This window comes from Nuphar pumila, chromosome 4 (assembly GCF_984573655.1).
Source record: "Nuphar pumila chromosome 4, dmNupPumi1.hap1.1, whole genome shotgun sequence".
Lineage (NCBI taxonomy): Eukaryota > Viridiplantae > Streptophyta > Magnoliopsida > Nymphaeales > Nymphaeaceae > Nuphar > Nuphar pumila.
In genome coordinates, this window is record NC_143252.1 from 11,781,818 (window position 1) to 11,807,716 (window position 25,899).

The window sequence follows — 25,899 nt, forward strand, 5'->3', positions numbered from 1 at the left end:
GACAGTAACCATACGAGCTACAAGAGCAAATGTCTCTTCATAGTCAATCCCGTATTTTTTACTATACCCTTTAGCTACAAGACGAGCTTTGTACCTCTCAAGAGATCCATCACTCTTGGTTTCGACTTTAAACACTCATCGACATCCTATAGTCATCTTTCCACTGAGAAGCATTTGAAATTCCCAAGTGTTGGCTTTCCTAAGCGCTTTGAGTTCACTCTCCATGGCTTCTCTCCATTCAATACATCGTTTGGCATCTTCAAAAAAATTTGGTTCAAAATACGAGTGAATGTCACTTAAGCAAGCCTAATATTTAGGAGAGAAAGAATCAAAGGATACGAATCTAGAGGGTGTTCTTCTAGTTCTTTTGGTTCTTCTAGGGTTTGAATCATGTGTGGAGATAGATTCGCTATGTTCACTATATTGCTCAATAGCACTTCTAAAGGTGCGTCTATCTCTATGAGTATAGGTGATAGGGTCTCTAGTTATATTTTCTTCTTGAGAGGTAGTAGGGTTAGAGTTATTGTTGATTTCCACCATTTCATTGTCACTGTTATATATTGATTCATCATCACTAGAGATATCATCATCTTTAGATAATAGGTCAAAAAGAAAGGAATAGTCGCATTTTCTAAATGAGATTCATTCTTTTCAAAACCACTATCATTTTCCAAAAATATTACATTCTTTGAGGCATATAACTTATCATTCTTAGTATCATAACATCGAAACCCTTTTTGGGTTTCGGAATAGCCAAGAAAAGCACAATGAATGGTTTTTGGTGAGAGTTTATCATTTTTATTTGTAAGGACAAAGCACTTACAACCAAAAACTCTCAACCTATTATAATTAGGTTCTTTTTCCAATAGAATTTCAAAAGGAGAGATTTTATCTAATTTTTTGGATGGAAGACGATTAATAAGATAAACGAAAGCAAGAGCCGCTTCGATCCAAAAAAAATTGGAATACTTTGAGAAATAAGAAGGGTTATAGTGGTTTCAATAATATGCTTATGCTTCATTTCGGCCAAACCATTTTGTTGTGGGGTCTTAGGACATGATCTTTGATGGACAATACCACAGTTTTCAAGATATTTCTTAAATTAATTAGATAGATATTCACCTCCAGAATGGGTCCTAAATATCTTTAAATTACTATTAAATTGATTTTTTATCATCATATGATATGATTTAAAACATGTAAAGACTTCACGCTTATATTTGAGAAAATATATCCAACAAAACCATGAAAAATCATCCACAAAAATCACATAATAAGCAAAACCTCCCTTTTAAAATGAAATGGGGATCTTTGAAACACGAGCTTAGATTAACAAGAGCAAGTGTCAAGAATGACACTAAAGCATAACCCTTAAAAAGGGTATAACTGGAAACAAAATAAAAATAAAAATGTATTCTTTATTGATATGAAAAACCAATTGCTTAAGAAGCATTGGAGTAAAATACAAGAGGGGCTGCACCCCTTTATATACACAGCTGAAAGACGACTCAATAGAGCTGTTGGGCACAGTCCAACAGCTCTATTAAGAGCTGTTGGACTGTGTCAGTCCAACAGCTCTATTGCTAGTCAAGTCTGGACGGGACTTGACTAGCAACAGTCATTCTAGTTCAAACTGAACTAGATGACATAAAGACAAAAAATAAAAATAAAGGAAAAAAAATACAGAAAAGAAAGAAATTAAAAATGTATTTATATATATATAATAATATAATATTATTATATATACATATATGTACAGTTTTACATTTTAACACTCCCCCTCAAACTTACGGTACAATGAGCGAAAGTTTGTCTAAGAGAAAGTGAAATCGGGGAGCAGCGAGAGGCTTTGTAAAGAGGTCTGCTAACTGATATTCTGAAGTGACATATGGCAGATCAATTATCCCGTGTAGATATTCCTCTCTGACGTAGTGACAATCCATTTCGATGTGTTTGGTGCGTTCGTGGAATGTTCTGTTACTGGCAATGTAGATCGCACTTTTGTTGTCACAACACATTTGTGAAGCCTTTGTTGCTTCAACTCCCATGTCAGCAAGCAGTCGTCGGAGCCAAACTACTTCCATGGTCGTGGTTGCCATGGCTCTGTATTCAGCTTCGGTGGATGAGAGAGATACCTTATGCTGCTTTTTACACCTCCACGAGATTAATGATTCCCCTAAAAAGACACAAAAGCCAGTGGTTGAGTGTCTGTTATTGGGATCACCTCCCCAATCAGCATCAATATATGCAATTAAATCAAGAGAAAAGGAGGAAAATAAGAAAAGTCCTCGTGAAAGAGAGGACTTGATGTATCTGATAATACGCATGACTGCTCCCATATGAACAGAAGTAGGAGCATGTTGAAATTGACTTGCTGTATGAACAACATGTGCTATATCTGGTCTGGTAATGGATAGATAGGAAAGTGCCCCGACAAGCTGTCTGTAAGGAGTAGGGTCTGCAAGAAGTTCTCCATCATCAATCTTCATTTTAACATTAACAACTTCTGGAGTGTCGACTTTCTTATCATCAGTAATGCCAGACCTGAAAACAATATCAAAAGCAAATTTAGTCTGAGATAATAAATATCCTCTAGGAGAATAAGCAACTTCAATGCCTAAAAAATATCTCAACAAGCCCAAATCAGTCATTTCAAAATGAGATTTAAGAAGTGTTTTGATTGTTTCAACTCCCTGTTTATCGCTTCCGGTGATGATCATATCATCCACATAGAGAAGAAGCACAATGATCCCTGCATCAGAATTCTTAATAAACAAAGCAGTGTCAGTTAAACAGAATTGAAAACCAATATCAATCATAACACGACTAAACCTATCATACCAAGCTTTTGGTGCTTGTTTAAGTCCATAAAGAGCTTTTTCTAAGCGAAGGACTTTACCCTTAGGAATACTTAGACCAGGAGGGGGTTCCATATATACTTCTTCAACTAGCTTTCCATTTAAAAAACATTTTTGACATCCATTTGAAAAATAGACCATTTTTTGATAGAAGCTAAGGCAATTAAGGTTCGGACAGTAGTCATACGAGCCACCGGAGCAAAGGTTTCTTCATAATCAATCCCATATTCTTGGGCATAACCTTTTGCTACTAAACGGGCTTTATATCTTTCAAGAGTACCATCACTCTTGGTTTTAATTTTATAAACCCATCGACATCCTATAGTTTTCTTCCCTGGAGGAAGATCTTGAATATTCCATGTAGAAGCCTTTTCAAGTGCATCCAATTCAACTTTCATGGCTTCTATCCATTTGATATCATTTTTTGCTTGAAAATATGTGGATGGTTCTTCATATGAGTGAATTAATGCAATAACTGCCCTATATGTGGGTGAGAAAGACTCGTATGATACAAACTTTTCTGGAGGCCTCGAGATTCAGGATGATTGTCTAGTTGGAATGTTAGAATATTTCTCAAGTGCACATGGAGTATTAGACTCTTGTCGCCTGGAATATTGAATACTAGTATCTCTATGAACTTCTTCATTTTCAACATTAAGATCAATAATTCTTGGATCATCATCAAAGTTACAATCAAGGTCATATTCATCAGATGTTGATGTTAGATCTAGCAAAAAGGAGTACTCAGTGACGTCTTTTAATTTTCTAAAATCAAAGAAGCTCTCCTTTTCAAGAAAGGAAACATTTCTAGACACATATAGTTTATTATTTTTTGAAGTCAAAACATCTATAACCTTTCTGGTTTTCAGCATATCCTAAAAAGGCACAGGGAATCGCACGAGGGGAAAGTTTATCATTTTTGTCAGTAAATATGAAACATTTGCACCCAAATATTCTTAATCTAGAGTAGTCTGGAGAAATGTTCATAAGTTTTTCAATGGGAGTGATATTTTGTAACGAAGAAGATGGCATCCTATTAATGAGATAGGTGGCAGTTAAGGCAGCTTCTGCCCAAAAGTCTTTAGGGACTTGATTTGCTATTAATAAAGTTCTAGTGGTTTCTATAATATGGCGATGTTTTCGTTCTGCCAGTCCATTTTGTTGAGGTGTATAAGGACAAGATCTTTGATGTGTGATGCCATGCAATTTAAGATAATTTTGAAAATCTGTGGATAAAAACTCTCCCCCTGAATCTGTGCGAAAAATAGTAATATCATTTTGAAATTTGTTTTTAACTATATTATGAAAAGTTTGAAAGTATGAAAATACTTCAGACTTATGTTTGAGAAAGTAGATCCACGTATGTCGGGAGAAATCATCGACAAAAATAACATAGTAAACAAATCCTCCTTTAGAAATTACTGGTGCAGGACCCCAAACATCCGAGTGTATTAATTCAAGTGGTCTTGAAGAGAAAAAGGTTCTGTTCTGAAATGGTAATCTTTTCATTTTGCCGAGAATACAATCTTTACAATCAAATGATTCAGAGTTACAAAATTTCCCTAGATTTGGAAAATGTTGGATTTTGGCTATATGTGGGTGACCAAGTCTCTTATGCCACAGTTCCAACTCTATTTTTTGAATATTATAACAAAAAACTTTCTTCGGCATTTCCAAAAAATCCATATAATAGAGTCCTCCTTCTCTATGGCCTTCCCCAATCAGCTTGCCTGACTGGCGATCCTGTACCCAACAACCATGAGAAGAAAAAGAAATATTACACCCATAATCAGAAATTTGAGATACAGATAAAAGATTTAAATTTAATTTGGGAACATGTCTAATTTCTGGAATAAAAAAATTTTTTGTTTTATAAATTTTTTCAAAATCTCCTATTCCTTCTATTTCAAGAGAAGTCCCATCAGCAGTAAAGACCTTTGACACACTTGTTTTATTTTTAACACATTTGGATAGACTTTGATTATTTGGGGTCATATGAAAAGATGCACCAGAGTCAAGAAGCCAAGAAATTTTACCTAAATCAGAAAAAGATGAGGCTGCTGCGCCGGTTGAAGCTTCAGATGAGGAAGAGGCACCTTTGATGAGAGGCTGAAGGATTTCCATTAGTTGGGCCAGGGAAACTGGTGCATCCTGATCTTTAGGCTCCGATCCAGCAATTGCAGCTCTTTTTTCTCTCAACTCCTTAAGTTTGGGACATTGTGGCCTGTAGTGTCCCGGTTCATGACAGTGATGACAAATAACTTTCTTCTTATCATAGTCACCATTTTGTCGGTTAAAGTGAGGAGGCCTATATGATCGAACATGATTCCCTGGTCTAGACACGGCTAAAACGGAATCATCTTCAATTTTTAAAGAACCTTTCCGGAGACGATTTTCTTCCATTGTTAACTCTTCAATAGTTTCAACAATAGAAGAAATTTTTCCCCGGTGAAGTAGGGCCGATTTAGTGGCATCAAATTCCGGCCTTAATCCAGTGATAAACTGGTAAAAATGTTCAACATCGAGTTGTTTCTGATGAAGCTCGATGTCTTCGGCACAATGCCACTTTGGTTCTAAAAGGGAAAGTTCTTCCCAAAGTTCGGACAACCCATTGTAATATTCACGAATAGTTTTGTCTCCTTGTGTCATCATTCGAACTTTTTACACCTCCACGAGATTAATGATTCCCCTAAAAAGACACAAAAGCCAGTGGTTGAGTGTCTGTTATTGGGATCACCTCCCCAATCAGCATCAATATATGCAATTAAATCAAGAGAAAAGGAGGAAAATAAGAAAAGTCCTCGTGAAAGAGAGGACTTGATGTATCTGATAATACGCATGACTGCTCCCATATGAACAGAAGTAGGAGCATGTTGAAATTGACTTGCTGTATGAACATGTGCTATATCTGGTCTGGTAATGGATAGATAGGAAAGTGCCCCGACAAGCTGTCTGTAAGGAGTAGGGTCTGCAAGAAGTTCTCCATCATCAATCTTCATTTTAACATTAACAACTTCTGGAGTGTCGACTTTCTTATCATCAGTAATGCCAGACCTGAAAACAATATCAAAAGCAAATTTAGTCTGAGATAATAAATATCCTCTAGGAGAATAAGCAACTTCAATGCCTAAAAAATATCTCAACAAGCCCAAATCAGTCATTTCAAAATGAGATTTAAGAAGTGTTTTGATTGTTTCAACTCCCTGTTTATCGCTTCCGGTGATGATCATATCATCCACATAGAGAAGAAGCACAATGATCCCTGCATCAGAATTCTTAATAAACAAAGCAGTGTCAGTTAAACAGAATTGAAAACCAATATCAATCATAACACGACTAAACCTATCATACCAAGCTTTTGGTGCTTGTTTAAGTCCATAAAGAGCTTTTTCTATGCGAAGGACTTTACCCTTAGGAATACTTAGACCAGGAGGGGGTTCCATATATACTTCTTCAACTAGCTTTTCATTTAAAAAAGCATTTTTGACATCCATTTGAAAAATAGACCATTTTTTGATAGAAGCTAAGGCAATTAAGGTTCGAAACGTAGTCATACGAGCCACCGGAGCAAAGGTTTCTTCATAATCAATCCCATATTCTTGGGCATAACCTTTTGCTACTAAACGGGCTTTATATCTTTCAAGAGTACCATCACTCTTGGTTTTAATTTTATAAACCCATCGACATCCTATAGTTTTCTTCCCTGGAGGAAGATCTTGAATATTCCATGTAGAAGCCTTTTCAAGTGCATCTAATTCAACTTTCATGGCTTCTATCCATTTGATATCATTTTTTGCTTGAAAATATGTGGATGGTTCTTCATATGAGTGAATTAATGCAATAACTGCCCTATATGTGGATGAGAAAGACTCGTATGATACAAACTTTTCTGGAGGCCTCGAGATTCGGGATGATTGTCTAGTTGGAATGTTAGAATATTTCTCAAGTGCACATGGAGTATTAGACTCTTGTCGCCTGGAATATTGAATACTAGTATCTCTATGAACTTCTTCATTTTCAACATTAAGATCAATAATTCTTGGATCATCATCAAAGTTACAATCAAGGTCATATTCATCAGATGTTGATGTTAGATCTAGCAAAAAGGAGTACTCAGTGACGTCTTTTAATTTTCTAAAATCAAAGAAGCTCTCCTTTTCAAGAAAGGAAACATTTCTAGACACATATAGTTTATTATTTTTGAAGTCAAAACATCTATAACCTTTCTGGTTTTCAGCATATCCTAAAAACGCACAGGGAATCGCACGAGGGAAAAGTTTATCATTTTTGTCAGTAAATATGAAACATTTGCACCCAAATATTCTTAATCTAGAGTAGTCTGGAGAAATGTTCATAAGTTTTTCAATGGGAGTGATATTTTGTAACGAAGAAGATGGCATCCTATTAATGAGATAGGTGGCAGTTAAGGCAGCTTCTGCCCAAAAGTCTTTAGGGACTTGATTTGCTATTAATAAAGTTCTAGTGGTTTCTATAATATGGCGATGTTTTCGTTCTGTCAGTCCATTTTGTTGAGGTGTATAAGGACAAGATCTTTGATGTGTGATGCCATGCAATTTAAGATAATTTTGAAAATCTGTGGATAAAAACTCTCCCCCTGAATCTGTGCGAAAAATAGTAATATCATTTTGAAATTTGTTTTTAACCATATTATGAAAAGTTTGAAAGTATGAAAATACTTCAGACTTATGTTTGAGAAAGTAGATCCACGTATGTCGGGAGAAATCATCGACAAAAATAACATAGTAAACAAATCCTCCTTTAGAAATTACTGGTGCAGGACCCCAAACATCCGAGTGTATTAATTCAAGTGGTCTTGAAGAGAAAAAGGTTCTGTTCTGAAATGGTAATCTTTTCATTTTGCCGAGAATACAATCTTTACAATCAAATGATTCAGAGTTACAAAATTTCCCTAGATTTGGAAAATGTTGGATTTTGGCTATATGTGGGTGACCAAGTCTCTTATGCCACAGTTCCAACTCTATTTTTTGAATATTATAACAAAAAACTTTCTTCGGCATTTCCAAAAAATCCATATAATAGAGTCCTCCTTCTCTATGGCCTTCCCCAATCAGCTTGCCTGACTGGCAATCCTGTACCCAACAACCATGAGAAGAAAAAGAAATATTACACCCATAATCAGAAATTTGAGATACAGATAAAAGATTTAAATTTAATTTGGGAACATGTCTAATTTCTGGAATAAAAAAATTTTTTGTTTTATAAATTTTTTCAAAATCTCCTATTCCTTCTATTTCAAGAGAAGTCCCATCAGCAGTAAAGACCTTTGACACACTTGTTTTATTTTTAACACATTTGGATAGACTTTGATTATTTGGGGTCATATGAAAAGATGCACCAGAGTCAAGAAGCCAAGAAATTTTACCTAAATCAGAAAAAGATGAGGCTGCTGCGCCGGTTGAAGCTTCAGATGAGGAAGAGGCACCTTTGATGAGAGGCTGAAGGATTTCCATTAGTTGGGCCAGGGAAACTGGTGCATCCTGATCTTTAGGCTCCGATCCAGCAATTGCAGCTCTTTTTTCTCTCAACTCCTTAAGTTTGGGACATTGTGGCCTGTAGTGTCCCGGTTCATGACAGTGATGACAAATAACTTTCTTCTTATCATAGTCACCATTTTGTCGGTTAAAGTGAGGAGGCCTATATGATCGAACATGATTCCCTGGTCTAGACACGGCTAAAACGGAATCATCTTCAATTTTTAAAGAACCTTTTCGGAGACGATTTTCTTCCATTGTTAACTCTTCAATAGTTTCAACAATAGAAGAAATTTTTCCCCGGTGAAGTAGGGCCGATTTAGTGGCTTCAAATTCCGGCCTTAATCCAGTGATAAACTGGTAAAAATGTTCAACATCGAGTTGTTTCTGATGAAGCTCGATGTCTTCGGCACAATGCCACTTTGGTTCTAAAAGGGAAAGTTCTTCCCAAAGTTCGGACAACCCATTGTAATATTCACGAATAGTTTTGTCTCCTTGTGTCATCATTCGAACTTTTTCTTGGAGGTTGCACACGTGTGCAATATCTTTAAGGGAATACATATTCTTAAGGTATTCCCATGCCTTATCGGCATGATCAAATTTGGCAAGACTTGAGCATTTTTTAATGTCAACGCTATTGATAAGCCATGACATTATCTTCGCATGAGATATTCTTCATTCTTTCCATTTCTTCTCGTATGAGGCAATAGCCTTGATTTTCTCTTCTTCCGATAGAGGGACGTCTTTATCTCCCTCCTTTTTAGTAAGAGATAGCTTAGGTTCCGAATCAGAACCATCCACAATCCCCCATAAGCCTTTTCCCCATATATGGTGCTTCATGATTGAAGCCCATGTTACATAGTTCGTATCGCTTAGTTTCATAGGCATGATGGTGACTTTATCATTGTCATCCATCGATTACAAGGAGAGAAAGAATAGGGATAGAAGAGAAACAAGAACGAAAATGAGAAAGAAAGAAAAAAAAACAATACAACAAGATGTGAAATCTTCTCCAATGAAGTGATAAAACACTTCTCTTCAAGTGGCGAACACTTTTGCAAACGGGCACGGAAACCGAGGCAGCTTTTCCTCAAGATTTAGTACTTCTGCAGCTTTGATACCATGAAATGAAATGGGGATCTTCGAAACATGAGCTTAGATTAACAAGAGCAAGTGTCAAGAATGACACTAAAGCATAACCCTTAAAAAGGGTATAACTGGAAACAAAATAAAAATAAAAATGTATTCTTTATTGATATGAAAAACCAATTGCTTAAGAAGCATTGGAGTAAAATACAAGAGGGGCTGCACCCCTTTATATACACAGCTGAAAGAGGACTCAATAGAGCTGTTGGGCACAGTCCAACAGCTCTATTGCTAGTCAAGTCTGGACAGGACTTGACTAGCAACAGTCATTCTAGTTCAAACTGAACTAGATGACATAAAGACAAAAAATAAAAATAAAAGAAAAAAATTACAGAAAAGAAAGAAATGAAAAATGTATTTATATATATATATATATAATAATATAATATTATTATATATACATATATGTACAGTTTTACATTTTAACACCTTTAATATAAGGGGTGCCGGTCCCCAAATTCCGAATGAATAATTTCAAAAGGTTTAGAAGTAAACATAGATCTTTGATCAAAAGGCAAGCTTCTCAATTTTTCAAGAATGCAATCATTACAAGAGAATGTACTTTTACAAAGATTTTTAGTAAAGTCCAAATAGGACAACTTGGTAATATTGGGATGACAAACATTTATGTATTTATGTTGGGCCACATTACAAAAGGGAGTTTTAGGAATTTGAAGAGAGTTCACATAGTATAAGTTTCCCTTCCTAGAGCCTTCCCCAATTAACCTCCCAGACCGGTGATCCTGTATTAAACATTTATTAGATAAGAATTGAATGTCACACCCAAGGTCCGAGAGTTGAGAGACAGAAAGTAAGTTCAAATTCAATTTTGGTATAAATCTAATTTTAGGAATAAAGAAGTTTTGGGTTTTAAAATTTCTAATTCCCTTAATTTCAAGAGAAGTGCCATCTGTGGTTGAAACAAGCGATGGTGACGAACTTTTAAAATATTCGGAAAGAGAGGAAATGTTTGGAGACATGTGAAATGAAGCACCGGAATCTAAAAGCCAAGAGGTTTTACCTGAAGGAGTAGACACGGCGACACCGGAAATAGCTTCCTCAAGAAGAGGTTGAAGAGCTTCCACAATTTGATTTAGAGATAGAGCTTCATTTGTAGATTCCTCTTTTTGTGGTTGAGATGTGGTGGCCATTGCCAGTAATTTCTTGCACTTAGGACAAACCGGTTTGATATGACCCGGTTCTTTGCAAAAGTGACACACAATTTTGCTATAGTCCCTTCTTTCGCCTTGACCACTTTGATTTTGGCTTTTAAATGAAGAGCTTTATATGTCCTCAAGTTGTTCCCGGGCCTAGAAACGGCTTTTGCTCCATTGCACTCATCTTGATTTGTGGGCATTGCAAGAACACTTGGATTTTGCTTGCTAATGCCCATACAAGTTTTCTCTCCACTTAATTTTGTAATGACGTCTTCAAGAGAATGTGAGGTGAAGGAGGATAGGAGAGAAGATCTAATTTGCTCAAACTCGAGCCTTAGCTCGTTCAAAAAGTTGAAAAACCGGTCTTCTTCTAGTTGTTTATGACGGAGCTCTATGGCTTCTCCACTTCACTTAGGTTCGAGCATAGCAAGCTCATCCCAAATAAAAGAGAGTTCGACAAAATATTCCCTTATAATCATCTCCCTTTGAAGAAGGGTTAGCACCCTCTTTTGGAGGTAATACTTGTAGGACAAGTCTCTAGAAGTGTACATCTTCTCAAGGTACTCTCACACTTGAGAAGCCTTTTTAAACTAATATTGGCGTTGATTCTAGTCTCAACGGAGGAGAAGATCCACGACAAAATCTTGAAGTTCTTCATTTCTCATTCCTCATGTTTTTTGCTATATTCTTCAAGAGCCTTAGTTTTCATCTCCCTCAAGAATTTTGATTTCTCCTCTTTCAACCAAAGTAATTTTAGGCTCTGGTTCCAGAATCGAGCCTTGAACATAACGCCAAAGCTCTTTTCCTTTAATATGGGCTTCCGTATTTCCGGCCCACACATGATAATTGGAGTCAATGAGCTTAAAGCCAAGTGAGAAATGGGAGTTTTTTTCACCCATTAGAGAGATAAGATGAGAGAAAAGAATATGTACCACAATGAGATTTTAAATCTTACTTGTAGTAATCTTTTAAAATATTAGATGAAGAGAAGTCTTCACGCCAATTCCAAGAACACTGAAGGTACACTTTTCGAGACACTCAATATTGTGAAGAACCGCAAGATTTTCTTTCCCCAAGCAACCTTGCGCTGATACCATGTGAAAATCTCTATAAAGAGAGTGTGTACACACACGATACTTGAGACAAGAGGTGTGCACAAAGGCACAAGGAAAACTCTCACAAGTGCACAAATGGCACAGATACACGTGCACAAGGGCATAGAAAATGAGCCGCTTTATTGAATGTGAAAGGGCTTTATAAAAAGCCTTAATACAAAACACAAGGGGATCACCCCTTATTTATAATACAAGGGAGGGAGGGAATGAAGGAGTCGTTGGGCTCCCAACGGCTCTAAATATAGTTGTTGGGAGTCCAACAGCTCTCTCTACTTTATGCTTTTTGACTTTGGTCAAAAAAGCATAAAGCCAAAAAAGTCCAAAAATAAACTAAAAAAGAAAAAGAAACCTAACCTAGTTAAATAAACTAACCTAATCCTAACTAAACTTTTAAAAGTAAACTAAAATTATGAGATTACATATTAAATTATGTTACATTATTTAACAATACGTGCACAAAGGCACAACACATTCAAGAGAACCCAAATGCACAAAGGCATAAAAAATATGAATCTTTATTAAAAAAGTGAGGGAGCTTTGACCCAAAGCTTAAGAAATACAAGGGGGTTCACCCCTATTTATAACCAACCAAAAAGAGACCTTGGAGGGGCTCCATATAGACGTTGGAGGGGCCCAATGCCTATATGGTGGGCCCCCCAATGGCTCAAAAAATGAAAAAGTTAAAAAGAAAAAAAAAAGATAAAGAAAAAAGAATACAAAGAAAAAATATAAGAATAAAAATTGCATACATATTCCAAGGGGAATATGCGTAAAATTGAAAATGACAATTTTACCCTTATAGGGTATTACAAGTATATATATATATAGGATACATTTTAACATCCCCCCTTAAACTTACAGTGTGATGACCGAAAGTTTGCCAAGAAGAAAATTGAATCGAAGAGAACAGAGTACCTTAGCGAAAAAGTTCGCCAGTTGGTATTCTGATGTCACAGGGTAGATCAACGACATTCTTTAGATATTTTTTTCTAACATAGTGGCAGTCCATCTCACTATGCTTCGTGCGCTCATGAAAAGTGTGATTCTTTACAATATATATTGCACTTTTGTTGCCACAGCATAACTTGGTAGGCCTTTGAACACAAACGCCCATGTCTTTCAATAACCGCTGAATCCAACAATTTTCATGGTTATAGTTGTCATGGCTCAATACACAACCTTCGTAGAAGATAGGGACACCTTCTGTTAATTCTTACATCGCCATGACACCAAAGATTCACCTAAAAAATACAAAAACCAGTGGTGGAGTGACGGTTATTTAAGTCACCTCCCCAATCAGAGTCAGTATAAGCAATTAAATTTAATTCAGAAGATGAGGATAGAAATACTCCATTGTTTCTAATTCCTTTTACATATCGGATAATCCGAAGAACAGCACTCATATAAACTGATATAGGTGCATGTTGAAATTGCCTTGCAACATGCACTGCATGAAAGATATCTGGTCTGGTGATGCTAAGATACATCAATGAACCAACCAGTTGCCTGTAAGGAGTAGGATTTTTTAGAGGAATCTCATCATCAGAAGTTTCACAAGTTTTGTCATCTGAAATACCTGACCTATCAATAACCTCACAAACAAGCTTAGTTTGAGACAAAAAATAACTTATGTGAGAATAGGCAACTTAAATGCCCAAAAAATATGTCAGAAAACCTAAGTCTGACATTTCAAATTTTTCTGTTAGAGTAGACTTGATACTCTTGATTCCTAATGCATTATCCCCTGTGATCAACATATCATCAACATATAATAACAAAATCACAATACCTGCATCAGAGTTCTTGAAAAATAAAGTAGTGTAAGTGTAGCATGAGACAAAACCATTTGCTACCATTATGTTGGTAAATCGATCATACCAAGCCTTGGGAGCTTGTTTCAAACCATAAAAAGTTTTTCGTAGGTGAAGCACTTTATCTTTAGGGATCTGCATACCTGGAGGAGCATCCATATACACTTCTTCGTTAAGATCGTCATTCAAAAAAGCATTTTTGAAATCCATTTGATAGATGTTTCATTTTTTAATTAAAGTAATAGTAATGAGACATCAAACGGTAACCATACGTGCAACGGGAGCAAATGTCTCATCATAGTTTATTCCATATTCTTGACTATACCCTTTGGCGACTAAGCGTGCTTTGTATCTTTCAAGAGATCCATCACTCTTGGTATTGATTTTGAAAAACCATCTACACCCTATAGTTTTCTTTCTTCTAGAAAGATTTTGAAATTCCCATGTCTTAGCTTTCCTAAGAGCTTTAAATTTGTTATCCATAGCTTCTCTCCATTCAACACTCTTCTTGGCTTCTCCAAAGTTTTTAGGTTCCACATATGAGTAAATGGCGCTAAAACAAGCTCTATATCTAGGTAAAAATGAATCATAGGATATAAACCTAAAAGGAATTTTTCTAGTCCTATCGGTTCTTCGAGGATTTATCTCTTGTGAAGAAGTAGATTTATTGCGTTCACTATGTTTTTCAATTGCACTTCTAAAAATGCTTTTATCTATATATGTACAAGTCATAGGGTCACTAGATGTTTCTTCCATATGATGATCGGTAGATTGATGAGAGGAGTTGTTATTTTCTTCTACTTCATTATCACTAATATCATTATATGTGAACTCAACATCACTAGAAACATCATCATTTCTAGACAATAATTCAAACAAGAAAAAATAGTCAATATTCTTTTTATGAAATTCACTCTTCTCAAAACCGTTAATGTTTTCCAAGAAGATTACATTTCTAAACACATAATTTGTCATTCATAATATCATAATATCGAAACCCTTTTAAGTTTTGGAATATCCAAGAAATGCACAAGGAATAGCTTTTGGTCAGAGTTTGTCATTTTTATCCGTAAGAACAAAACATTTGCATCCAAAAATTCTCAATCTATTGTAGTCGGGTTCTTTTTTATATAATATTTTAAAAAGATAAATTGATGGAAGACGATTTATAAGATAAACGGATACAAAGGCCGCCTCAACCCAAAATCGTTTTGGAATGTTTTGAGAAATAAATAAGGTTCTAATGGTTTCAATAATATGTCTATGTTTTCTTTCGGTTAAAACATTTTGTTGAGGTGTTTTTGGACAAGACTTTTGATGAACAATTCCGTAATTTTCAAAATAATTTTTGAACTCATTTGAAAGATACTCACTTGATTCTAAGAATCTTTAAGTTTCCATTAAATTGATTTTTAATCATCATGTGATATGCTTTAAATTATACAAAAACCTCATGTTTATGTTTAAGAAAGTATATCCAACAATATCTAGAATAATCATAAATAAAAATAACATAGTATACAAACCCTCCTTTTGATATAATGGGTGTTGGTCCTCATACATTAGAATGAACAAGTTCAAATAATTTGGTGGTAAACATAGATCTTTGTTCAAAAGGCATGCTTCTCATTTTTCCAAGAATAGAGTCATTACAAGTGAAATCACATTTACAAAGATCTTTAACAAAGCTTGATGACATTGGGATGCCCAAGTCTTTTGTGCCAAACATTTATCTTTATGTTGGGCAACATTACAAAAAAAAGTTCTTTGGTATTTGAAGAAAATCCACGTAGTATAGATCTCTCTTCCTAAAGCCTTCCCCAATCAACTCCCCGGACCGACGATCCTGTATCCAACATTTGTTAGATGAAAAATTTATATCACACCCATGGTCCGAAAGTTGAGACACCGAAAGCAAATTTAAATTTAGTTTTAGTATATATCTAATTTTGAGAATAAAAAATCCTTGATTTTCAAAATTTCTAATCCCTTTGATTTTAAGAGAAGTGCTATCCGCGGTTGAAGCAAAAGATGGAGATATATTTTTTTAATATTCAGAAAGGGAGAAAATATTTGGAGTCATATGAAAGGAGGCACCTGAATCTAAAAGCCAAGAAGTCGTACCGGAAGGGGAGAAGGTTGACATGGCAGCCCCGAAAGTTGCCTCTTTGAGAAGTGGTTGAAGAGCTTCCACGATTTGACTTAGAGATCAAAATCCATTGGTGGAAGTAGATGGCCCCTCTTCCATATGTGGTTGAAATGTGGTAGACATAGCCACCATCTTCTTCCATTTTGGACACACCGGTTTGATGTGTCCTGGGTCTTTACAAAAATGACAATTTTGTTATAATCTCTTCCTTGGTACCTTCCGTTTTGACCACCATTTTCTCTCGCTTCTTGATTTTGATTTTTAAAATGAGGGGGTTTGTATGTTTTCAAGTTATTCCCCGGTTTAGAAACGGCATATGTTCCTTATTTTTTCTCTTGGTTTGAAGGTATTGCAAGAACACTCGGAATGGTTTTGCTCATTCCCATACGAGTTTTTCTTCACTTGACTTAGTAAGAACATCTTCAAGTGGTGGGGACGTGAAAGAAGATAGAAGAAAAGATCTTATTTGTTCGAACTCGGGTCTAAGCCCATTCAAAAAATTAAAAAACCGATCTTCTTCCAATTGCTTGTGTTGAAGCTCAATGGCTTCTCCACTTCATTTTGGTCCAAGCATAACAAGCTCATCTTAAATAGAGGATAACTCTGTGAAATATTCTCTAATAGTTAATTTGCCTTGTTAAAGGGTCAAAGCTCTTTTTTGAAGATAGTACTTGTGGGACAAATCCCTTGAAGTAAACATCCTCTCAAGCTATTCGCATACTTGAGACGCCTTCTTAAATTTCAAAATATTTGTATTGATTCAGGTCTCAACAGAAGAGAAAATCCATGAAAGGATTTTGTAATTCTTCATTTCTCACTCATGCTTATTATTATATTCTTCAAAACCTTTTCTCTTTCTTCCCCGTCAAGAACCTTAATTTCACCTTTTTCAATAGTGGGGATTTTTTGTTCGAGTTTGAGAATAGTGCCTTTGACATAGCTCCAAAGACTTTTTCCTTTAATATAGGCTTCCATATTGTCGGCCCAATCATGATAGTTGGACCCATCGAGTTTAAATCCTAGGGAAAAATGAGAATCTTTTTCTCCCATGGAAGTGCCGTTATGAGAAAGAAAGAGTCTTCAAGAGTTGAAATCTTACCACAAGGGGTCTTCTTTGAGCTTACTTGATGTATTCTGCTTTACTTGAAATGAGTTGCAAGAGCTTCTTGTGCCCAAAAGAATGAGAAGGAGAAATGAGCACCTTTTTCAAGGACACCACCAAGATGACGCAATACCCGAGCTCTTCTTATAGAGACCAAGCTCTCGTACCATGTGAAAATGTCTTCAAAGAGACAACATACATAAGAACACTAAGTTCTTAATGAGAAACACGTGCACAAAGGCACAATAAGAATACTTGGAACAAATGTGCATAAACACACAACACATTCAAGGGAACCTAAATGCACAAAGGCATAAAAAATATGAATCTTTATTGAAGTGAGGGAGTTTTGACCAAAGCTTAAGAAATACAAGGGGGTTCACCCCTATTTATAACCAACCAAAAGGAGACCTTGGAGGGGCTCCATATAGACATTGGAGCCCCTCCAACAGTCAGAAGTGTGACCGTTGGAGGGGCCCAACGCCTATATGGTGGGCCCCCCAATGGCTCAAAAAAATGAAAAAGTAAAAAAGAAAAAAAAAGAAGAAAAAGAAAAAATATAAGAATAAAAATAACATACATATTCCAAGGGGAATATGTGTAAAATTAGAAATGACAATTTTACCCTTATAGGGTATTACAAGAAGTATATATAGGATACATTTTAGCAGGTTGGAACACTATTGCTTTAATAACATGAATCCAAATATTTTATGGACTTCAATCAGATCAGGATTTTTATTTGTATATTCGATTTGGATTAAGTGTGCTTCACATTAACTCCAAATCCAAATCTGATTCCGATTAATGCATATCCAATGGGTTAGATTTGGTAAACACACATTGGGATCAAAACCAACCCATTTATATCTATATCGGAGGGGAAACTTAGAGTTGCAGTTATAAGAATATTTCATGAGAAAATGGTTCTCACCCCATTCATGAGAGATAACACCATAAGTACTTATTTTAAACCCTCAGGCATCTATTCTTGACAAAATTTGAGATTTAGCAATAGGCTTTAGAGTATCAACAATTTCCTTTTCATGAAAAAACCTACTTTTTCATAACCTTTCAAACAATATCTAATGAAATTAAAGTTTAAACCAACTTTTGTTGTCCTATAATGAACTTAATTCAGAACATGAGATGGTACAAGACGATCATCATCAGCATGCAACACCATCACTTTTATACAATAAAACTGTACACAGGCCCGATGCATCTACAGAGGATATGAGAACTTATAATAAAAACCAAATGTGATTGAATTACATGACCAATTGGTGCCTAAACTAAACATGTAAAATGGCACCAAGTTGGTCTGAGTTAACTCAAGTCGAGTTGTCTGAATAAATGTTCATGCAAGCTAAACAAGCCACCAGGGACTCAGTATCCCACCTGGCCCTTGATTTTTTGTCACCCTGAATTTGAATCTGCAAGTTTGAAGATTGGAAAAGAAAACCACGTTGAAGTTAAATTTTGCAAAACAAGCACACTATATAATGCAAGGCACATATAAGAGAGCGTCTCACATTGGAAAAAATCCCATGAAAAAGGTTTATACTTCAGATACTTACTCTTCAAAAGCTCATCGTATTTTTCTACTTCAATAGACTCGTTGTTGAAATATTTAACCGTCTGTAGAACAGTCACAAAATATTAAAAACTTCATCTTCTTGTTTACTTTTTCCAGCACAAGAAATATCATACAATTGAAGATAAAAGAAGGAAATCATGGAAAAAGAGAAACAACAATTACACCAAGGAAACAAAGTTGTGCACCTCGTAGTTAATCAGGGAATCAATTGCTCTAGCACTTGCATCATTATCAGCTTTATTCATGGTTTGTCTGAACTTAGTCCTCCACTAAAATGCCAGTAGAAGAAACATCTTAGGGAATAACCAAAAACGCTATTGTAGGTGTGAACCAACTCACAAAATGATACAAACAGATTACATTCTAACCTGTGTCACAGCTAGAGTGAAGGCAACATAAGTGGCAACAGATAAAGACGTGATCCATGCAAATGACGTTCCACATTTGTATGCCAGGATACCTGATACCATCGATATCTGAACACTTATAAGTTAATATAAAATACCTTTCAAACAGACCCCCTGGAACATAAGCAATCAAGAAACTAACCATTCAGAAAACAACAAAACATGCATTCGACAATGCAATAAGAAAATGCATCTCAAAAAGTACTATGGAATGAAAACCAAAAACAAACGCACTTATTGGTTCCAAGCATGAGCGCGCAAGAGTGGGTACCTCAAGAATTGTAGGAACAACATTAAAGACCATAGCGGATAGAATAAAATTTATTGCACGGCTACCACGATCAATAATACGATTTAATGCACCAGTTTGCCGGCTGCATATATAAAGGATAAGCATAGAGAAATTTCAGTACCAAGACAAACTACTGCAATATGACTGATTAATTATTCCCAATCTCCAATACCATTATCATAGGTCAGGATAACCTCAGAAATTGAAAAGTAATCCTACAACATACATTTCAAAGTTTTAAAAGAATTGTAGAGAAAAAAGTAACAAACAAAGATGGAATTGCTAGATGAAATTTAAAAAAAAATCCTTGAAGGTAACACTATATTTTCAGTGTGACAAAAGGTCACTACTATTAAAATCTTATAGATGCAGTATTTACAGATTAGTTTAGGCATTATTTGGTTAAGTACAATTATTCTTTAGGAGAAAAAAAGGATGAAGTTAGGTGCTTTCTTTTACTATTACACAAGAGATGCATGGTGAAGAGTCTCTGACAAGTTTGGCTTTTTGTGATCTGCCACTTCAATATCTTCCTAATCCACCATCATTATTCTCTTTTGGCATGATGACAACTTGACAATCTATCAATACAAAAGATACTAAAGAAGCAAACTAATAATTAAGAAGAAAAAAAGAGTAATTTACATAAGCACCTACCTTATGGCATACCTACATTTAACTGCCTCAGGTTTCAAATATTGAGTTTTTAAGTTTTTGAGAAATTGATAGCATGGCTGACTGTGTTACTTTTTATTTAATTTTAACTACAAAATTACAGCTCCCTCCCTCCCTCATTCAATGATTCAACTAGAGTTATATGAAAGGAAACTAACCTACATGTCATCCAATCAATTTCTAAATAATTTAAGGATTTATCATAAATATTTGGAACCTGAGGCGATTAACTGTAAACAGGACATACGTGAAGTGCCTTATATGTAAATTACCTAAAAAATTGTTGTGAATTTAAGATCAATAAAAAGGAACCCTTAAAGTAATCCTTCCAAAATGACTTTGCTAACTAGGTACCTGAACTGCTTTTGTTATTGCATACCTGAATAAGCTAGATGGACCAGACTTAACTCCAACCATAGATCATTCCAAAATCTGATTCTACTTCTGTCCCCCACTTTGATACTAATGCGCTCCTTGAAAAGATCCAATATCTTACACCAACCCTTCCAAACACCAGTAGTATCGATCAGGTCTTGTCCAGGTTCAATTAAATGGTGAAGCTGGTGCTTTATATATTTCCTTCAGGACAGGCATGACCACCTACTATCCTCGTGTTGTAATCTCCACCACCACTTGATATGAAAAGCACTGCTGAGAAGGGCTAATCCTCTTATACCCAGTCCACCTTTGTCAATAAGAAGGCAGACGCTACCCCATTCCAGCTAATGAAACTTTTTGCCCTCATTATGACCTTCCAAAAACAAGAAAAGATCCTTGATAGCCTTGCTTCAGATTTTGTTGATAGTTTGAAGAGTGATAAGAGGTATGAAGGATGTAGTTGTGGACAAGCTTGACCAGAACAAATCTACCCATAGAGATAGATATTGAGCCTTATATAATTGGAGTCTCACTATGATTTTTTCCCCTATTCCCTCCCAATGATTGCTTCTAGAGATTCGCTTGAATCAAGATATAGACGAGTATTTCATCGGTAAGTAGCCCAGACCACTGTTAAATATATGTATATGTTTATACATATAAATGTACCTCTCTTAGTACATGTATATATATACCTTTATGCATATATACATTTACATGATTTTATTATAGTTTGTATTTAGGTATTTTTTGCATTTACTTTTTGTATTTTTATTTATCTTTTGATGTATTTTTCATGCCCTTTAAGGGCACTTTTGTCCATTGGGAGCTAGCCGTTAGGCTAGGTCTAGCGGCTAGCTAACTAGCCATTGGATCTTGCCAACGGCTATTTAGGTAGCTGTTAGAGCTAGCTCCCTCTCTCTTTTATGTATATTCTCTCCTCCCTCTCTCTTTTATGTATATTCTCTCCTCCCTCTCTCATGTATATATAGGGGTTTTTCCCTCTTCTCCATTATGCTTTTCTTGAGCATTTGAGTTCTAATAAAATTATATTTTTTATATTGTGCGCTTAGCCCTTAGTGGCTTGTGTTTGTGTACATTCTTGTCTTGTGCTTTGTGTTTGCCCATAGTGTCTCTTGTGCTTAGCCCATTAGCGGCCTTATCATTGTGCACGTTTTCTTTTGATTCCATTACATGGCTCTTGATTCTTGGACCTTTGATCGTGTGCTCGTGTGAGATTGTGAAAATTGAGGTTCATGGTGATCAAGAACTTGTTGCCTTTTTTCTGTTAAAATGTATTGGATCCTATTGATAAGATATTGAATGATATATATATATATATATATATATATATATATATTCTTTTTGTATGTAAACTGAAATACCCATAGGGGTATTTCAATCATTTATTTTGATGTAATAGGTGCAGTCCAGTAGGGACTGCATTATTTTTTAACTTTTTTATTTTTCTATTTATTTTAGTATCAGTCAAAGGACTGTTGAGGCAGTCCAACAGCCAGCTGGACTGCCTCCCATGACCCCTCTTTTATATCCCTTCCTCTCTTTTGTGCTTATAAATAGAGGATTTCTTCTAACTCACCTTGTAAGTATATTATGAATAAAATGTTATTTATTTTTTTCTTGCTTTTGTGCTTTAATGCATGGTATCGCCCTTAGTGGCTGTTTGTATTACCTATGTTGGCACCTTATATTATCCCATGGTGGACTTGTTCATGTGCACGTTGTGTTTGTGTTATGGTAAGCCCTTTGTGGTTCTTGTTTTTGTTTTTTCGCATATTTTGTGACATGGTATTAGAGCGAGAGATTCTTGATCTTGGTATCTTGTTTGAGTTTGTACTTCGTGTTGAATTGTAATTTATAAGACAATGTATTTTCTATATATATTTTATATATATATAAGAAGATACATATACATATATATATTTCATATATGTATATGTATTCATCTACTTGTATATATAAAATATATATTTCTTTATTGTATTGGCTGTAGGGGTATTTTAGTCATTTCTACATTTTACGCATATTCATGTTTTTTAATATGATTGTAATTCCTCTTTTTTTATTTTTTTATTTTTGTAATTTATTTCATTTCTTATTTTTTTTTATAAACTGTTTTTGTACGCAGTCAGTGGCTGACTGTGCACAGTGTACAACAGTCAGCCATTGACTGTGTACACAGTTTTAAAAATATAGACGTTGGGCTGATTCCCAACGTCTCTAATAAGAGTTGTTGGTAATAGCCCAACGTCTCTTAAGTTTGCTTATAAATAAGGGCTATGTGTGCCCATTGTATGTATGTATTAGAGTAAGGAGTTGTCTCTTTAAGTTTATAAATATAGTGCATTTATTGCACTCTCTTTGGTGTAAAGCTTATAAACACTGTGCATTTATTGCACTTCTTTTGTAGTGTAAAGCTTATAAACACTGTGCATTTATATTTGTGTATTGAGTATTTGAAGTATCAAGTTATTTGAAAACTTGATTGTTAGCAAGGATTCTTCACATGGTATCAGAGCAAGATTGGAGAAAAAAAAAATGATCGTGTGGATTCTCACTTTTTCGGTTGCTTCGAAAAGTGTGTCCTCGATTTTTTTGGTGATTGAAGTGGATTCACTTGTTCATCTAATATTTTAAAAGACTCTTCTATCAAGAAAGGTCTAAAAATCCTTTGTGATACGTATTCTTTTTCATCATCTCTCCTCTCTAATGGGTGAAAAAGACTCATTTTTCTCTCGGCTTCAAACTCAATGGGTCCAACTATCACGTCTAGGCCGAAAACATGGAGGCTCATATTAAAAAAAAAGGGTTTTGGGGTTATGTTCAAGGCTCGATTCCCGAACCGGAGCCAAAGATAACCTTGATGGAGAAAGGAGAAATAAAAATCCTTGAAGGCGAAGAAAGAGCCAAGGCGCTTGAAGACTAAACCAAAAAGCATGAAGAATGGGAGATGAGGAATTTTAAAATCCTCTCATGGATTTTTTCATCCATAGAAACAAGAATTAACGCCAATATTATCAAGTTTAATAAGGCTTCTCAAGCGTGGGAGTACCTTGAGAAGGTGTACACCTATAGGGACCTGTCTCATAAATATTACCTCCAAAAGAGAGCTCTAACTCTTCGTCAAGGAGAGATGACTATAAGGGAGTATTTTGCCAAACTCTCTTCTATTTGGGATGAGCTTGCTATGCTCGAACCCAAGTGGAGTGGAAAAGCCATAGAGCTTCGTTATAAACAATTGGAAGAAGATAGATTTTTTATTTTTTTGAATGGGCTTAGGCCTAAATTCGAACAAATCCGATCTTCTCTTTTATCCGTCTTCACTTCCCCCTCTCTTGAAGATGTAATTACTAAACTAAGTAGGGAAGAGACTCGTATGGGTATAAGCAAGAACAACCCAAGTGTTCTAGCTACACCTTCCTATAATGAAGAAAATGAAGGAGTTAATGTCGTCTCAAGACCGGGGAGCAACTTAAGGACCTACAAGCCTCCTCACTTCAAGAATCAAAACTCAAGTGGTCAAAGAGGGAAGAAGGATTGTAGCAAGCTTTTATGTCATTTTTGTAAAGAACCGGGGCATATCAAGCTTATTTGCCCAAAGTGGAAAAAGTTACTTGCCATGGCTACTACATCTCAACCTCAAAAGGAAGAGTGCTCGTCATCTTCAAATGGAGCTCTTTCATTGCAACAAATCGTGGATGCACTTCAACCTCTTTTAAAATGGGCTATTTCCGGAGCCACCATGTCAACCTTCTCCTCCCGATAAGACCTCTTGGCTTTTAGATTCGGGTGCTTCTTTAAACATGACCCCAAGTTTTAGTTCTTTTTTCGAATACTCAAAAAATCTCTCTCATCTTTTGTTTCAACTGTGGATGGAACATCTCTTGAAGTAAAAGAAATAGGAAATTTTGAAAAACAAGGGTTCTTTATTCCAAAAATTAGATTTATACCCAAATTAAACTTAAATTTGTTTTTTGTTTCTAAACTCTCGGATCATGAGTGTGATATAAAGTTCTCATCTAACAAATGTTGGATACAGGATCGCCGGTTCGGGAGATTGATTGGGGAAGGCTCTAGAAAGGGTGATCTATACTATGTCGATTCCCTTCAAATTCCAAGGAACCTGTTTTGTAATGTTGTCCAACAAAGGGATATTAATGTGTGGCAAAAGAGACTTAGACATCCAAATATTGCAAAAATTTCTCATTTACCTTTTGTTAAAAGTCTATGTAAAAATGATTTAACTTGTAATGATTGTATTCTTGGGAAAATGAAAAAATTGTCTTTTTGTGAAAGATTTATGCTTACAACAAGACATTTTGAAATTATCCATTCGGATGTATGGGGACCGACACCCGTCCTATCAAAAGGAGGCTTTGCATATTATGTCATTTTTGTTGACGACTACACGAGATATTGTTGGATTTATTTTCTTAAACACAAATATGAAGTTTTCTCAATTTTTAAAACCTATCATATGATGATTAAAAATCAATTTAATGAGAATCTAAAAATTTTTAGAACTGACTCTGGTGGAAAATACCTTTCAAGTGAATTCAAAAATTATCTTGAAAGTCATGGTATTCTTCACCAAAGATCTTGTCCCAAAACCCCTCAACAAAATGGATTAGCCGAAAGGAAGCATAGACATATAATAGAGACAAATCGAACATTACTTGTTTCTCAAAACATCCTAAAAGGTTTTTGTGCTGAAGCGGCTTTAGCATCTGTCTATCTGATAAATCGGCTACCTTCTAAAAACTTGAACAATATCTCGCCTTTTGAAAATTTGTATACCAAAGAACCCGACTATAGTTGGTTGAGAATTTTTGGTTGCAAATGTTTCGTTCTTACTGACAAGAATGACAAGCTTTCGCCAAAAGCCATTGCCTGTGCTTTTCTTGGATATTCTGAAACCCAAAAAAGGTCTTGTTGTTATGATATTAAGAATGACAAGCTATATGTTTCTAGAAATGTGAGTTTTCAGGAAAATGTTAATGGTTTTGAAAAGAGTGAACCCTTTGAAGAAAACATGGATTACTCCTTTTTATTTGAAATGTTAGCACATGATGATGATAGTGATGACGATTTCATTCATAATGATGTCAATGATAAAGAAGATGGCTCTTCCCATCCACCTATCTCCCAACATAGAAGTGAAGGAGCATTGAGAGATCCTATAACATATACCCATAGAGATAAAAACAGTTTTAGGAGTGCAATTGAAAAATCCAGTGAACCTAGTGGGTCCAATTCAACAAATGATGAAAACCTACGAAGAATTGAAAGAAGTAGAAAGATGCCTTCTAGGTTTATTTCATATGATTCATTTACTCCTAAACATAGAGCTTGCCTTAGCGCTATTCATTCCTCTATAGAACCCAAAAACTTCGAATAAGCCAAAAAGAATGATGAATGGCTGAAAGCAATGAAATGTCAGTTTTCAGCTCTCAATAGGGCAAAGACTTGAGAGTTCCAAGATCTTCCTAAGGGTAAGAAAGCAATAGGGTGTAGATAGGTATTTAAGATAAAAACTAAGAGCGACGGATCTCTTGAGAGATATAAGGCTCGATTAGTTGCAAAGGGATATAGTCAAGAATATGGGATTGACTATAAAGAAACTTTTGCCCCTGTGGCCCGAATGGTCATTGTCCGATGTTTCATTACCGTTGCCT

The 25,899-nt window shown here is 35.4% G+C and overlaps 1 protein-coding gene across 3 annotated transcripts in view; it reads right to left on the reverse strand.

Annotated features, from left to right (window-relative positions):
- The window catches only part of LOC149839374 (ABC transporter B family member 25, mitochondrial-like), a 248,133-nt gene that overhangs the window by 179,625 nt on the left and 42,609 nt on the right, over positions 1-25,899 (reverse strand). For 2 of the 3 annotated variants that reach the window (XM_090002513.1, XM_090002511.1), the window contains exons 6-9: positions 19,093-19,232; positions 18,820-18,911; positions 18,637-18,720; positions 18,432-18,492 (exon numbers count right to left, since the gene is read on the reverse strand). In XM_090002513.1, the coding sequence (XP_089858639.1) occupies positions 18,432-18,492; positions 18,637-18,720; positions 18,820-18,911; positions 19,093-19,232 (377 nt within the window). Of the gene's footprint in view, positions 1-18,431; positions 18,493-18,636; positions 18,721-18,819; positions 18,928-19,092; positions 19,233-25,899 lie in introns of all 3 variants that reach the window. The other variant, XM_090002512.1, reaches the window with a different exon arrangement.